General features: G+C 48.7%; 3 protein-coding genes across 3 annotated transcripts; 1 reads left to right on the forward strand and 2 right to left on the reverse strand.

Annotated features, from left to right (window-relative positions):
• Positions 1–466: 466 nt before the first annotated feature.
• Positions 467–4,074, reverse strand: zftraf1 (zinc finger TRAF-type containing 1). The gene is made up of 6 exons (XM_068747333.1): positions 3,787–4,074; positions 2,869–2,963; positions 1,766–1,909; positions 1,075–1,286; positions 777–955; positions 467–679 (listed from the first exon to the last, which is right to left on the reverse strand). Exons 1-6 carry the CDS (start codon positions 4,072–4,074, stop codon positions 467–469), a joined length of 1,131 nt encoding a protein of 376 aa, XP_068603434.1.
• Positions 4,075–6,152: 2,078 nt separating this feature from the next.
• On the reverse strand, positions 6,153–10,525 carry dclk3 (doublecortin-like kinase 3). Its single transcript, XM_068747551.1, has 7 exons — positions 10,465–10,525; positions 8,990–9,198; positions 8,633–8,764; positions 7,314–8,525; positions 7,013–7,145; positions 6,758–6,925; positions 6,153–6,679 (listed from the first exon to the last, which is right to left on the reverse strand). The coding sequence occupies exons 1-7, from the start codon at positions 10,523–10,525 to the stop codon at positions 6,153–6,155; spliced, it is 2,442 nt and encodes an 813-aa protein (XP_068603652.1).
• Positions 10,526–13,664: 3,139 nt separating this feature from the next.
• Positions 13,665–15,833, forward strand: fabp3 (fatty acid binding protein 3, muscle and heart). Its single transcript, XM_068746807.1, has 4 exons — positions 13,665–13,806; positions 15,093–15,265; positions 15,376–15,477; positions 15,565–15,833. The coding sequence occupies exons 1-4, from the start codon at positions 13,734–13,736 to the stop codon at positions 15,628–15,630; spliced, it is 414 nt and encodes a 137-aa protein (XP_068602908.1). The 5' UTR covers positions 13,665–13,733; the 3' UTR covers positions 15,631–15,833.
• Positions 15,834–15,907: the final 74 nt, after the last annotated feature.

Below are 15,907 nucleotides of genomic sequence, written 5' to 3' on the forward strand. Positions count from 1 at the left end.
AGCGTCTGTTTCTCACCCGCTTCCTGTCACACGTTCCCGCACGCAAGACGCCAAAACATGCACACAGCGAATCCTGCTTTGGTCGGTGTGTGTGTGTGTGTGTGTGTGTGTGTGTGTGTGCTACCTTTGGCTGCGGGGTGTCATGGGCGCACGACTTCAGGCACACGCCAACCGTCACCAGACCCCGCCCCCTGCCCGTCCCATAACAATGTCCACCCATCTCAATAGCAACTCACAGCTATACCTTGTAAAAGGAGGTAACTATAATTAGTGGTGTGTGTGTGTGTGTGTGTGTGTACCCTGTGTGAACGTGTGTATCTGTCTAGTTAGGAGGTATCAGTGGTTCAGTGGTGTCTGTCTTTAATCTTCAACACTCTTCTCTCTTTGCGCCTCACCCCTCTTCTTCTTCTTCTTCTTCCGTTATCCTTTCCATCTTCCTCCTCCTCCTCCTCCTCTGCCCGTCTCTTCATTTTTGGACTTGGAAGATGAACAGACGCAGGTTGATGTTTTTAGCGGCCAGCAGTTTGTTGCACTCCACCGAATCGGAGATGGGCAGAGGGACGTAGTCGGTCTCGTTGGCGTCGTTGCTGAAGGCGTGGTGGTGGATGACCGGCTTGATCCGGACGTCATCGTACGGACCCTTCAGGAGTAAGAAGGAGCACTCCAGCGCAGAGTTCACCTGCGCACGCAGAAAACACACCCTAAAACCCCTGGGAAGTAAAAAAAAAAAAAAAAAAAAAAAACACGCCGGTGCCCCCGATGGATGTTTGCGCTACCTTGCTTTTGAGGATGAGCTGGAAGGACAGCGTGCGTTTGCAGGACAGGTTGGGGTTGCGTTCGGAGTCGTTGACGCGGGCCTTCAGCACCCACGTCTGGTTGAGGACGGTGAAGCGCGGCGTCTCGTAGTACAGGCGAGTGATGAAGTCGTCGGTGCGGTAAGGCCTGAACTGCACCTCTGAATGCACACGCGGGAGGAGGAAAAGAAGGGTCGAAGTGGGCGGGGCTTGAAGCTAACAGCGAAGGAAAACAGTTCAAGTTTCCACACGCTCTGTTCCTCCCTTTTTATATACGCACCTGTAAAGCCGATCTTCTCATAGCAGAGGAGACTGAAGATGCTATTATAGAGCTGCATGTCCCTGCGGTGGTTCTGGTCCATCTCCCCCAGGATTCCCATCAGCTCCGTCCCAGTCTTGGAGGGGTGGGAGCACTCGCCCTCGTGCGCCGGCAGCTCGTGGAACGGGCCTTTCCAAGGACAGCCGATCCGCTTGTATTTACACTGAGTCACCCTGGAAACGGAACGGTCGGGGTGAGTCAAAATAAGACTGATATAGTTTAGGTCCTGTACAGTAATGCTTCACATCCTGGGGGGGGGGGGGGCTTTTCAGTGGGTCCCTGCTTCTTTCTGATGCTAAATGTGAGTTATAATAAAGTGAAAGGTGAGAGTTAGCCTCTTTAGTCTGATGTCACTCAACTTGGAAGTTGCATTTTTCACATTTTCTGCCTGACCCGACCACAAAAGAAACTGGCACAGGCTAAGATGGGTCACCTGTTGCTATAGCAACAACCCCATAGGACAGACACGCAGCGCGCGACCACATCCGCCGAAGCAGCAGGTCACATGCTGCTCCTCCTCCTCCTCCTCCGCCTTCCTCAAATTCTGACTGGACTTTGCCCTGATGGGGATCGCTTTGAAAGGCGTTTCCCACCGTCACACGTGTTGTCGTGACGTTGTGCGTGTGGGTTGTGCGTGTGGGTTGTGTCGTACCTGTCTTGGCACTCCTCCTTCTGGTGTCTCTCCAAGCTGGAGCGAGGGAACTGCTTTTGGCAGAAGGTGCATTCTGTCGGGAGCTCACTGATGGCCTTCTCCACCGCGAGGTTCCTGCAGCAGAGGTTCTTGCTGATCTCGCACCTGCGTGAACACACGGCGGTCATGTGTGCGACGTTTGTCCATACAGGAACAAGGAAGGACAGACAAGCGTGAACTATCCGGATCACAGAGGCTCCGCTTGGTGGTGATTTCAGCACAGATTTTGGGACTACTACTGTCCTTTCGGTTTGTCCCGTGAGGAGTCGCCACAGCAAATCAACCTTCTCCACCTCACCCTGTCCTCTGCACCATCCTCCCCAACACCAGCCACTCTCATGTCCTCCCTCACTACGTCCATGTATCTTCTCCTGGGTCGTCCTCTAGTCCTGTTCCCTGGCAGGTCCATTCTCAGCATCCTTCTACCGATATAGTCCCCGTCTCTCCTCTGGACATGTCCAAACCATCAAAGTCTGGTCTCTCTGACCTTATCTCCAAAACGTCTAACCTTATTTTCTCATTTCTAATCCTATCCAACCTAGTCGCTCCCCAAGGAGAACCTCAGCATCTTCATCTCCGCCACTTCTAGCTCCGCCTCCTGCCTTTTCCTCTTTTGCTGCTGTTTGATATCATTTTCATCCCGAGCCAAATTTTATTTTTCCACTTCTAATTCTATTCTATTAACCGAACTGACAGTCGAGTCAGACCACGAAGGAAAACAACAACAACAACAACAACAATTTGTCGGAGGACATATTTCGGATCAGGTGTTTAATGTCACAAATATATATTCCATCTAAAAAAATAAGCTCTGAAATTATTTGTTGCGCATTATCTATTGGTGGAAGTCCATTTTTCACAGACTTGGAACGCTAAAACAATTTAGCTATCCACGTGAAAACATATTAGGATGTTTAAAATAACTGTGGTGCAATGGTTAGCGCCGTTTCCAGGACAGCACTTTAAAACTGACCTATGTGGTTAAATAAAGGTCTAATTTAAAGAAGTTGCCCCTGAATTATCAATATAGAAAGCGAATGAATGAATGTGCACTTTGGCGTTACCTGCAGTTGGGACACGTGGCCTGTTCCTCTTTGAGACGTGAATCTGCCAGGAGGTGGATAAAGCAACCTGCACACATCAGGTGTCCGTTGGTGCACTGGTGGGAAACCAGTCGAGGCGATGGAGACAAAAGGGAAGATAAAAATGCAAGAATAAGTGTAAGATGGAAAGGGAAGTAATGGAACATTTTATATATATATGTGTGGTACAATTCTATTGTGTGCAGAATTTGTTAGTGGTTTTAATTTATGAAATATTTGAGAGGTTTCTGGCGATTATGTCCATTTTCAAACCTAATTTTGCAACAATATTGCAACTCAAGAAGTGCAATATTGATTGACTCATTTTGATTGGGCTAATGTTTATTCGCTGCTTGTGATTCTATTGTACTATTGAACTATTGTATGGCCAGTCTATTTGTATGTAAATATTGTAAACATGTCCCATTGGCGCTGCAGAAGGGCGGCCATGTTTAAGACTGAGCGATGATTAATTACATAAATGTTCACTTGACAACGGAGAGAGATCAGTTTGAGGCAGTTTGAAAGGAAGGGCAGGGACTTAAGGCTAACCTTTGACTTGATCTCTGGGCGTTTGATTTCTGGTGTGCTGGGGGGTTTTTTTGGGGGGGGGGAGGGGGTGATTGAGGGTTATTACGAGATAATGATCACATGAATGTGTGTCTGGTCTCTGGATTGAGGTGCGGTAGAGACCACTTTGTGTTTGAGCTAGTTTCTAGTTTCAGTTCAATTAAATGGAACTGAACATATTCAACAGGTGGGATTCTGGGGAGGATGGTACACAGGGGAGGGGGGGGGACTTCAAAGAGTGAGATCCAAGCTGGCCTTGTGTTGTTTTTTGGTGATAGTTTATAGTGATGAAGGGAAGCTTTGTGATTGACACCACGTTTTGTTTTTTACCTGGTATACAGAGGCCTTGGGCAAGTCTAGGCACACGGTGCAGCACAGCACCGAGTACAGTCTCTCCTCCAGCTTTCCTGACTCTCCCTCGGGAATTTTCACCCTCTTCTTGGGTGGCTCGTCTGTGTCAGGCTCGGGCCCGTCTCGTCGCATCCCGACCTCGTCCTGCATGGCCGCGACCCCGGCGACAGCCTCCACCGCCGCCGCCGCGGCCCCTACCCCCAGGCCGGCCGAGGAGGAGCCAGGGGCGGCCGCAACGCCTACGTCTCTGTCGTCCAGCGAAGACATGGCGATGGTACTAGAGATTTTACCGGGATGAACCCTGTCGCGACCGGTGCTGCCTGCGCCCGAAATATTACCAGGTTAGCTTCCAGAGGGGGGGCGGGGGCTAGCTTAACAAACCTGTCAAGCTAACGATCAGCTGACAGATAGCTAACGTTCAGCTAGGCTAACGCTACGGTTTCGGGCTGTCAGAAAGGAAATGCAGGCTAACTCGTCATTAATCCGCGCCCTCCACTTTTATGAACTACAAATACAACAACGAGCTAATGACTACAATAACGAGAGAGTCAAAGTGGCATTAAAAGCTTCATGAATCGTTGGCTAGGTTTGTTGACTTACAGCGAGGCTAGCAGACGACGCGGCTAGCTACGTCGGCTAGGTTTGTTGGACTCTCGACGCTTTTAATTTTTTTTTTTTTTTTTTGCAATGACAGCAGATTTACAACGACGTGTATCGGGCGGCCGAGCTCGGCGGCTCCGTCGAGCGTCTCCGTTCCGGTACCGGCTTGACTTTGTCCACGAGACCCGTCGTTGATTAGAGCCGCGGTCTGAGAGAGTTCTGTTGGGACTCGTCTCTCTGGTTACACAGCCATCTTTGTTGTTGTTTTTTTTCTTCCTGTCCGTCTCCCCCCCGACTCCGGGTCAAATTCGCTAATTTTCTCAGGCACCTTTCTCGACCGCGGCGAATATATGACGCTGCGTAATTAAAAGTAAATATTTACGCGCGTATCTTTGACTAGCTCTACTTGTCGGTCAGTACTTCAGTGCGCTGACAGCAGGACGTTTATTGTGGCGGATGACTTGGGCTATTTAAAGAGTTTTGCAGGGCGCATGCGCAGTGAGCAAAAGCAGGACTTTAAATTTGACGCTTTAATGCGCCTGCAACTATTACGTGTTATAACACATTTGTAACACCGTCACCACTTGGTGAAGGGTGAACAATAATTCATTTTTTTTTTATTTTTTTTTATCTCAAAGTGATTTAGCTTCTTTTAGGGGGACATGATGTTTGTGTTTGATGGGGATACAAAAAAAAAAAAAAACAATATGGTGAAAGAAAGCCTTAACCTTTCTACAGATTATTCGTCGACTCAGTTCCCCAAATATGATTTAAGAGACAGGCTGCAGTAGCCTCAGGGATGGGAGGGGTGTATGAATGCAGTGGTTGGGGGGGGGGCAATAGGGGCAGGATGTGACACTGTCCTGTCAGCAATTCAGGGAGGAGACGACCAACAACCCTCCACTGGCCTGTGTGGATTGAGCCACACCTCCCTTGAATATCCACACGCACAGTTTACCCACTAGCTGTACGAGGTCACGCTGTGTCCTTAACGTTTGACCATCCATCCCTTGGATGGATTGATTCGTCCAAATATTGCGACATAATGCTGTTAATTCAAATCAGGAGGAACTATTTACCAGCCCAGTACAAAATATTTACAATGAACAATGGCAAAGGGCTTTAGTAAAGTAAGAAACGTTTACTGGGATTAAAGGTCAGGTATTTTTATTGTGCATGCAGGTATAGAGACAAAAAATGGTAAATGCTATTAACCTATTGTCTCCTTAAGGGTAAGTATAGAAAGCAAATAGCACAACCTAACCAGAGCACAACTTCATTTAAAATTCACTATTACACCACAACACAACACTGGAAACAATGGAAAAACTATGACTCTAAATTTATTCTTACTGAACGATTCTGTTCATTTTAACATCCATCCAATGGAAATCCGACACGGACACATGCCCCGGTCATTTTCCATCATCTACTGAGGCGCCTGATTGAAACGATGCATCCAATTACACACACATTTACGAAGACTCATCAATCAGAAGCTATTCAATCTCAAGAGAGGAAATGACATCGTTGAACGATTCGGCTGCTGAGAAATCAGTGAGATTGTCTGGATGAATGAAAGTGATGAGTCTGATGTCATCACACGGGTAAGCAGAAGACTTGTGGCGAGGTCAAGATCGTGTGGTTGGCGTGAGCATTGAGCTCACTATCGTTTTGGGCTGTGGTTAAGGGGGGGGGGATCAGTTTGGACATGGGGGGGGCACTGAGCCGATTGAGTTCAACGCTCACTTTGCTTTGGCTGCCGGGATTACGGTTTTTTTTGCCAACAGGGTACCTGGATCCTGTTCTTCCAGCCCGCTGGGCTCTTTACTGGGAGAGCCCGGGTCTGTAATGGTGCATTCTGCTTTCTGCTGAGGAGGCGCTGCCTCCAAATCCACACTGAGCTGCTGGGATGTGCTGCGTTCTGAATGTTGCTGCGCTGATCTATCCTCCTCTTGCGCTCGTCTTGTGCTCGTGACTGTTTGCTTCTCGTCCTGTTTGCTGAGGTCTTTATGGGCGGTTTCGCCCGCGACACCGGTGTCGGCCGGTATCGCGTGTGCCCATTTATGGGCTGCATTGATCTGGGGCAGTCTCTGGAATCTGTTTGGTTCTTGTCCGGCGTTCGCTGTGTTCCTCGGACCTTTGTCTGCGAGCGCCCTCTGCTGGCCGACAGAAGTCATAGCCTTCACCCAGGGATGCAGCAAGGTCTGCTCTGCGGTCAGCCTCGCCGTAGGATCGGGCTGAAGCAGAGCTTTGACAAGGCCTCTGGCTTCTGCACACAAACACACGAGTGAGACGCAAATCACTTCAACGCACGGGAATCTGTGCAGCGCTTTTCCGTACGCGTCACCTTCTGAAACGGGGTCCCAGTAGGGGGGCAGGAAGTGAATTTGACCCTGCTTTATTAACTGGAACAGCTCCTCCTGGTCCCGATCTCGACTGCGAAAGGGAGGGAATCCACACAGGAGGACAAAAAGAATGACGCCCAGAGCCCACACGTCCACAGCGACACCATAACCTGTTGGCTCAAAACGGGCTACGATAAAGAAAGGACCTGAATAAACAGTGTAAACAGTAAAACGTCTTGGCTGCAAACAGCACTAACCTGTCTCACAAAGAATCTCTGGGGCTACGTAGGTGGGCGTGCCACATATAGTGAAGACTGGTTCCGTCACAACCATGGCGAGGCCAAAGTCTCCCAGTTTCAGCCTGCAGATGCCAGCAGCGACATGTTCTATCTGGGCAGAACAGGAAAAACAACATGACTCATGTAAGACCGAGCCATCGAAAGTCAAACGCTTCTGAGGACACAAACGGGCTCGCTAGTAGAAACTCCTCTGACCGGTCTTAGCGAGTCTTTGTGCTCTGTCGCTCCCCGACCGGGGACGAATGACGATGACACTCACCAGTAGGTTTTCTGGCTTTAGGTCCCGGTGGACGATGCTTTTGCAGTGAATGTAATTCAGCGCTTCGCTCACGTCCGACACCATCGGCCCCGCTTCCGCCTCTGGAAATGTCCCCCTCTCGCTGATGGTCTCAAACAGATCCCCTCCCCTCACCAGCTCCATCGCCAGGTAGGAGTGCGTTTGTGTGTGGTGGTGGGCAAACAGCCGCACTATACGGGGGTGACAGAGGCTACCCAGGAGGCTCAGCTCATTCTGCATCATGTGCTCCCGACCAATCAGCTTCGAGCGTTCGATAATCTTCACGGCGAGGGTTTGTCCGTTGCTTCGACGGCGGCACTCCCGCACCACCGCGAAGTTGCCGTCTCCAACCACACGTCCGAATTCATAGCAACGCTCGATGTCTGCCTCCGTGACATCGCTGCCGCCAGAGGGAAGGTCAAAGGTCGTCCTTTGCTGTAGGCCCTCGTGCTCTTGACTCGCATTTGGATGTAGGTGTGAAGGTTTTAACTGGGGGCTACTCTGCTCCTCTTTTCTGCTGCTTGGCGGAGGCGATGGGGGGCTGATTCCGACCTGTCCTGTGGGGGAACTTCCTGTCTGCTTCCTTGAAATGGGAGGAAGCGGGGGCTTTCCTGACAGTTGGTGCATTAGTCCCGGACCCCGATGTTTACCTCTTCTTGCTAAGCAGTTTTCACAGAATGTCGGCGAGGTTACGCCCACTTCCCTGAGACATTCCTCTTGTTTAAATAGACCAATGACAGACGGCTGCCGCTCTCTGACTCCGCCCCTCACATTCAGTCTCTGCAGGTGGTTTGGCAGGTGAGCAGGCTTCCTGGACGAACTCTTTTGATGGGCATTAGCTTCCTTATTTTCAGGCTGGTGCGTGTGCGTGTGCGTGTGCGTGCGGTTAGCTTGCAGCTTATTTGGGCGTGTATTACTATGATCTACATGTGTACTTGTATCCTGGTGTGTTTCTCGGCCGCCGTGTGTCTCGCTGCTGTCTGTCCCATCGCTGTATCCGCTGTCGGCCTTGGCGGCTTTGTCCGGCGCTGGACGAAGTTTTTTCTCCCAGGCCTGCAGTGCTTCAGCCCGATATTGTGAGTGCTGTGGAAACAGTTCCTCCAGCGCCTCCCGCACGCCACCCAGCTCCGGACGAGCCCTCCCCAGGGCCAGGAAAGCCACCTCGCCTCGGAAGAAATCACATACTCCCTTCACCTAGGAGACAGCATGTGACGCGTCCGTCATTATTACCTAACGCCATAAGAACTGCTCCCGCTGCACAGGAACCGGCGCTCCGCCGTGTTGCCGCGGGTGAGTCTCACCTCTCGCGCGTGGGTCGTGTAGAGACGGGTCACCCTGGCTCTGTGCCAGCGAGGAAAGCCCAACGCCTCAGAGATGTCCATCAGCAGTTGCTCGTAGGACACCACACCCCTCCGGTTCAACAGAACGGTCACCTTTAACGCAGACGGTATGTGAAGCCTCTACGTTCCCGTTACGCACTCTAAAGATCTTCTAAATGGGATTGTCGCATAAACACGACCTTTAAAGTGATGATATGAATCTATATGAAGTCTAAATTGATCGATCAGAACCTTCCAGCCCAGTCCAAGTGTTCTTATTAACCCTTTAACGCTATGAACGTAAGTAGTAAAGTAGATACGGAGGTACACCGGGTTCACCTTGCGCAGTTCGCTGCAGGGCTGCACGACGGTGACCAGGTGGGGCCTCTCCGCGCTCTCCTCTGCATGCCGGGTGTGGAAGAGGCGGACGTGAGGAAGAAGAGGAGGAGCTGGTAAGTGGAACCTGAGCTCCTTTCCTTTGGGATGGGGGAGAATGGGCCACGGCTGGGATGCCCCACCAGAATGCCTCAGCGACGGGGCAGGAGGAGCTGAAGCGGGGAACGAGGAGGACAGCGGCTATTATCGCTTTTTTAATTTCTTTTAGACGAATTAATGGCGAGGCTGCAGGTCGATGATTGACATTTGCCGGTGATTTTGTGAATGGCCGTCGCAGCCGAAGCTGAATTTTGATTAGAGTTGCGTTTTAATCCTGGGCGGATGATTGTTCTGTACTGAAGTCATTGTGTTCTTCTTGTACACTAAGAGAAACTCATAAGTAACGCAACACCAGCTCCTCGCCCTGCTTGTGCACGTGTGTGCGTGTGTGTGTGTGTGTGTGTGTGTGTGAAAACAAATCCGGCTGATCAGATTTGAGTGTTTTCCATCGCATGGAATGCCAGGGCCATTCGAGATTCGTCAAGCACCCTACTGCATCGGGTAAATTATTTAGACTTCCTCAAGTCATGCACACACACACGCACACACACACACACACACACACACGCTTGCTTGACCTGTTTGATACGAGCTGAAGCTGCATGATTAATGAAGCATGAGAGCCACACAGCATCTTTGACGTTTCACTTTCTGCCACTGGCAGAGACACGGAGATTCTCCTTCCAGTCTGTGGGGGTTTGTTTTCTTTCCAAATGCAGAACAACAGACGGAAACACAAGAACCTATCCCTCCAGCATGTCCGCTTAACAAGACACCCCCCCCCCCCCCCCCCCCCGAGACTGTTTCCTTTTTTAAATTTGACTGTAGTACATTCAGACACAACACAGTTATTGATGTTGTAGAAGGCAGTTCGTAGATTTTGGCAGGTTTTCAATGCAGCTATTTTTCCCGTTCTCACAAAAAAGGGGAGAAAAATAGTGGCGTTCACCGACAAACACAGAAAATAATTAGATAATTTATAAAATACAAAAACATGCAGTCTTTCCATTTTGTAATTTTTTTTAAATTGTAATTATGCAGTTATGTCTTTCATGTTATAACGGTACTTCCTCCCTCCATCACAGGCTCCATCACTTTTAACCTATCTGGTAATCTGTCTATAGGATAGGATAATTGTTTTTCCAAAGTTTTCCAAAGAATCCTAATTCTGACACAAACTTTGAATTCCTTCCTTAATACTTGTAATTTGGAAGTTTGCACTAAAGCTGTTTATAAAGTAACTGCCTGAGAAAACCGACTGAACGTGATTAAACCCTGCTTTGTTTTAGGTAGAAATGACCTACTTGTAATTCATTCTTGAATGTAACATCCAGTTTGTATTTTAATGAAGTAGAAATCAAGCCAGTCGGAATACTCACCTGCGTTTCTCCATTTTGGCGCCGCTTCGCTTCCGTGCCTGCTTCTCTGTGAGGGTGTCATGGCTTCCCAAAACAACGAAACGACCCGGCGGACATTTATCTCTCAATAGCGTCTGTTCTCAAACGGTCTCCTCTTCTGTGAGCCGCCGCAGAAGGCAACGGGATGCGCAGCGCCACGGTGGCTACAGTGGTTGCTATGGCTACGCGTTCTTTTTCGTCAGGCCGGAAGGAGAGTGAATTACCGGAAATTGGGCGGTTCAGCCTTCAAAATAAAATAGTCCAGACAGCTGAACGTTTTTACAGCGTGCGTTATAATTAGGCATATATATCAACGCGTGTTTTAAACATTTTAAACATGTTTTTTTTATGCAATTAATAACAAACTCTTCACAGAAACCAAATCATCACATAAATAAACGATAAATAAAAGCACATATTTTACTGTTTGATATTGCCTCATGGAGTTTATTCGTTTTATGAACATTAAACAACACAGCAGGTCACTACTGGAGCGCATGCCTCCGTATGGTAGGTTTTGTATTGAATGAGAAGAAGCTAGATAAGTTTGTATTACATGGTGGCGGTGGCCAATAAATTTATTTTTTGACACTGGTGACACTGACAAAATGATGAGGTGCACCACAACAGCAACAAATCTTGTTAGAGATTCATCATTAATTTAAAATGCAATGCATTTATGAACACCCGTCTCTGTCATGGTTTGCTCTCATGGTTTCACTTATGGACTTAAATACTCTGACCCCCACACAGACAGCGTCCTGTTGATCTGCCCCCCCATCGCTCTGTCTCCATGGATACTGTCTATATTGGATCAGGCAGCAGCAACTCCTGTTCCGGCTTCTTATCCTGGACTTAACATTTTGCATGTGTGTGTGTGTGTGTGTGTGTGTGTTACAAAGAGTGAATGAATGAATACCTATAATATAAAACTATGATGATGTGCACTAGCAGCATCCCATCAGTAGGGGAGGCAACTCCATCTACTGCAGGTCTGAGCAGAGAGAAGAGGATGCCTGAGTTCTGGAAAGCCTACACAGCTGCATAATTATAAATATAAAGTACGTTCATTTTGTCATTACCTCATAGTGGATTCATATTAGGCGTAAAAACCCTTTCTCTTACACGACGTTGTGGAATGGGTTTGATTCTGACCACTTTCAGCTCGCATTAGGAATTCCAACAAAGAATGAAGGACACCAGAAGTTACTGGCCTCCTATTCACCGTGTTCCTCGTCCACCGTGAGGAACAAGGAATGCAATCTCAGACACACACACACTTTATGGCATTATGCTGTGTGCCAAAAAACTGCTACCGCTTTCCAATTATACAACCTTTATGGGGGGGGGGGAGTAAATAACTTGGAATAAATGACTTTTTTCGTGCTTAATATGTAACGGATTTATAAAGCAGTTTGACAACACTAACAAAAACTACTTTTTGGTTGCCAGGATGTAAAGAAAATCTCCCTCGCAGGTGTTTCTGCTTCTCCAGCTTTATACCTTGTTCTGTTTATTTAACAGGCTCTGGGAGCTCCTTTTCAATGTAATGGCATTCCTAGGCTCTGGGGGGGGCAGACAGAGAATACCATAGTCCACCTTGCACAGATATGTCAGGAGTGTCCACAGATTTGTTTCATATTTTGATGGTCAGGGTCAGTGGGAGTGGGAATGAGTGCAGCCAAAGAAGAAGACGCTGAGGACTAACCGACTGGAGGGATGAGAGAGTGAAGGGAATGGCGTCGTCCAGATGTTAAAAGCATTACATTCTTTTACAAGCCTGTAAGACATATCAACATTCCGTGGTTTTAAGGTCTCGGCTTATTCCTGCTCTCCCTTTCGCTACTCTGGAGATTGGATCCTATTTGGCATTCCAGCAAATCGGCCTCCCGCTTGTATCAGCTCATTGTATTTACACACATGGTCTAAAACACACCAGGCGGGACATGCAGGGTTTAGTCAAACAGAGGCCACTCCAAGGTCGACCACCTCAATGGCAGTCTAGACTGGGGAATTGATTTTATTTATTTGACACAAAGACGGGGTCAGCCCAGCGCAACAGAGAGTCTGCATGAATGCTTGTGTATGTTCATACGTTCATGTTCATAATGTCACATTTAACCTCGCTAAGAGTTGGACGTCTTTGTGAAAAGGGTGCGTACACAGGAATTCAAGCAAGGCGTGACCATGAATGAAGCCCTCTGAGAGCGCTACATCACACGGCTGCGTGCCACAAAACACACACACACGCTGAAACGTACACGGCTACGGGGACACATTAGGAGCTCTACGGTTTCCAGCTTTCTTCCCCCCCCCTCCCCCCCGCATCGCTTGACGTGTCTCTCTGACACCTGTTTGTGTCAAACGTCACATGCGTGGGCTCATCACACACACACAGACACGTTGAAGTATAGGCACACTAGTCAAGAGTGAAGGGAGGCAACTGGAGGTCAAGGTCAATGTGACAGTGGGGGGGTGGGGGGGGGGGGGGGGTAACATGGTGCAATGTGTGTCTGTTCATTGGGAAAGTGTGTCCGTTTAAAAATGTGTTTGTTATTACACAATGCCCAGAGATCATCAGATCATGTGCTCAGAAGGGATGTTTCATCAGACAGAGAGGCATTTGTGTGTTTGCAGCTTTGCGTGCGTGTGTGTGTGTGTGTGTGTGTGACTGAGGTCACTAGAGGTCAACGACAATCAAAAGCAAATAGGAAGGAAAGAAGGGCAGGAAGGGCTTTAAAGATATTCGTTTTAACCTTCAACCCCCGCTCCATGCGTACAATCCCCCCCTCTCTTCAGGACCAACCTGTCCTCGTCGTCTCCTGTCTGTCCCTGTCTGTCCCTGCTGTCTCAGATCTTCTCTTGCGGCACTGTAGATGTTAAAGTTTGTACTTTTTTACTTTTCTGCCATTTTCATAAATAAGCATGAAGCTAATAATCCAGAATGTAAGAAACCCTTTTAGAGAGAACTCGCTATTCAAACGCATAATCATTCAAATATAATTACATTTCGCATGTTTTTTTAACTTTCATAAAACAAATACCATCATACACTCGTCTCCCTCCTCCCCTACCCGCTCTGCGTAGCATGATGACGTCACAAACAGCCGGTACGAATCCAGCCAATGAGACCGCGCGGCGTTGACTCCACGCGCCCTCCTCTCTCTCACCCTGTCGCTCCCTCGCTTTGCTGCAACACACGCACACACACACACACACGCACGCAGTCTCCACGCCACGCCGCTGCAGACATGGTTGAGCCATTCGTGGGAACATGGGACCTGAAGACGAGCGACAAATTTGATGACTACATGAAGAAGCTGGGTAAGTGTGTGCGTGTGCGTGCACTCATGTGGAAGTGGATGTGGGAACACGTGACGATGAGGCTGAGGGGGGGGGGGGGGGGGGGAAGGCTGCCATCATGGTGTGTTTAAAAAGATCAGATTATAAATGGAGGAATGTAAAAAAAAAAAATGCGGTCGTAAAAGAATGGAACCGGAGGAGGGGGGACGGAGGGTCGCATGGTCCAAAATAAAACGGGCCGATAAGGGGAGGGGCCTGTGAGAAAGAAGTGTGTTTCAGCCAATGGGTGGAGCTGAATGTGAGCATGGGACCAGTGGGTTCATGGGATGAATGAATGTGCTGAAAAAAAATCACAATTCTCTCTCTCACACACACACACACACTCACACAACGTGTGTGTGTGTGTGGGTGTGTGAGTGTTTAAGATTCAAGCCTCGGATCCACGTTCACAGTGATCTCTCTTTTGCTGAAGTTGCCATAGAAACCCTCCGAACCGACACACCCCACACAAAGTGACTTTCCTGAACGTGGGAAAGCCGTGTGCGGCTTTAGGAGGGGAACCGGACTTTCTGCCCTGCGTGACAGAGCAATCAATTCAATTGAAAGAAATAAGACGTAAATAAATAATTGCCTCCCTTTCGTGTCCCGGCAGGCCGGATCGGGACCCGGAAGGTGTTCGCAGAACATTCGGCAGTTTTCAAATGAAAGAGCAGAGCGTGTGCGACGTTAAGAGGAGGGTGTGGGTGTGACGATCAAACCGAGCCCTGCTGCTTCCTGTCGTTCCACCGTAAAGGTTGGCGTGTCTCACGCCGACACCCGTGATAGGCTGGACTCCCAAGACATTTGTCTTCGCAGTGATTTATTATTAGAAAGGCACGCAGCAGGCCACGGGCCTTGTATCAAAGAATTCAACTAGCAGCCCCCGTAGACAGGCTTTCTAGCTGCTGCCTTTATTGCAGCCAAACATTTTCACTCGTGCGTGTTCTTTAGAGAAACGGGACACACCCACGTGGGGGGTGCCACACCCAGGGCGGATGAGGTTGTGGGGGGGGGGGGGGTCGGTGTCTTGCTCAAAGGGCACCTCGGCAGTGACCCTCAGGTTCCCAAACCAGGTCCACTCGTTTAATATTTTTTATTTGTGGAAAAAAAACTTGCAAAATTAACCTTTTACTTTGTGCCAATTTCTTCTATATCTTGCTAATCTTAGCGTTTAGCCTCAAGTATATTTCAAAGTGCAGTAAAGACAAGTCATCATCATCATCATCATCATCATGATGCAGCGCGTCCTGTTCCCCCCCCCCCCGCAGGCGTGGGCATGGCCACGCGCGCCGCCGGCTGCGTGACCAAGCCCACCACCATCATCAGCGTGGAGGGCGACGTGGTGACGGTGAGGACGGAGAGCAGCATTAAAAACACGATGATCTCCTTCAAATTGGGGGAGGAGTTTGACGAGGTCACCGCCGACGGGAGGAACGTCAAGGTGAGCGTTGCCAGTTTCGGTTGTTTTCGGGGTTTTTTTTCAACGTAAACGCACGGGACTCGTTTTAGCGCCTTTCTTAATGGTGCTCTGCTTGTTTCTGCACGCTGCAGTCCACCGTGCTCTTAGTTGACGGAAAGCTGGTGCACACGCAGAAATGGAAAGAGCAACAGACCAGTCTGGTTCGAGAAGTCGACGGCGATAAACTCACGCTGGTTAGCGTTCCCAGAACATTTACACCTTTAATATCTGCGAGCGTGTGTCGACTTCGTTTCATTTCTCTTCTTTCTCTTCCTTCACAGACGCTCTCAATAGAGGACGTCACTTGCAAGCGTTACTATGTGAGGTCACCAAAACCATCTTCCTGAACTCCTTGCCGCTAAGCAAACCCCCCCCTTGACCGTGCATGTTCAGTATTAAGATTACCGATTCTCTCTACTGTAAGATCCACTGAATAAAGCCCAAGGAATTTTCTTTTTTTTTTTTTTTAATGTCAAGTTTACACATTTGTTCTTTCAGAAAATGTGTCGTTCATTGTTTTACATGTTGAGAAATAAAGGTCTCAGCACTGTGTCTGTGTCCGGATGCATAAAGGTTTGTGCTTTCTGTGCGAGATGCAAAAACTTTAATCGCTGAACACAAACT

This window comes from Brachionichthys hirsutus, chromosome 13 (assembly GCF_040956055.1).
Source record: "Brachionichthys hirsutus isolate HB-005 chromosome 13, CSIRO-AGI_Bhir_v1, whole genome shotgun sequence".
Taxonomy (NCBI): Eukaryota; Metazoa; Chordata; class Actinopteri; order Lophiiformes; family Brachionichthyidae; genus Brachionichthys; species Brachionichthys hirsutus.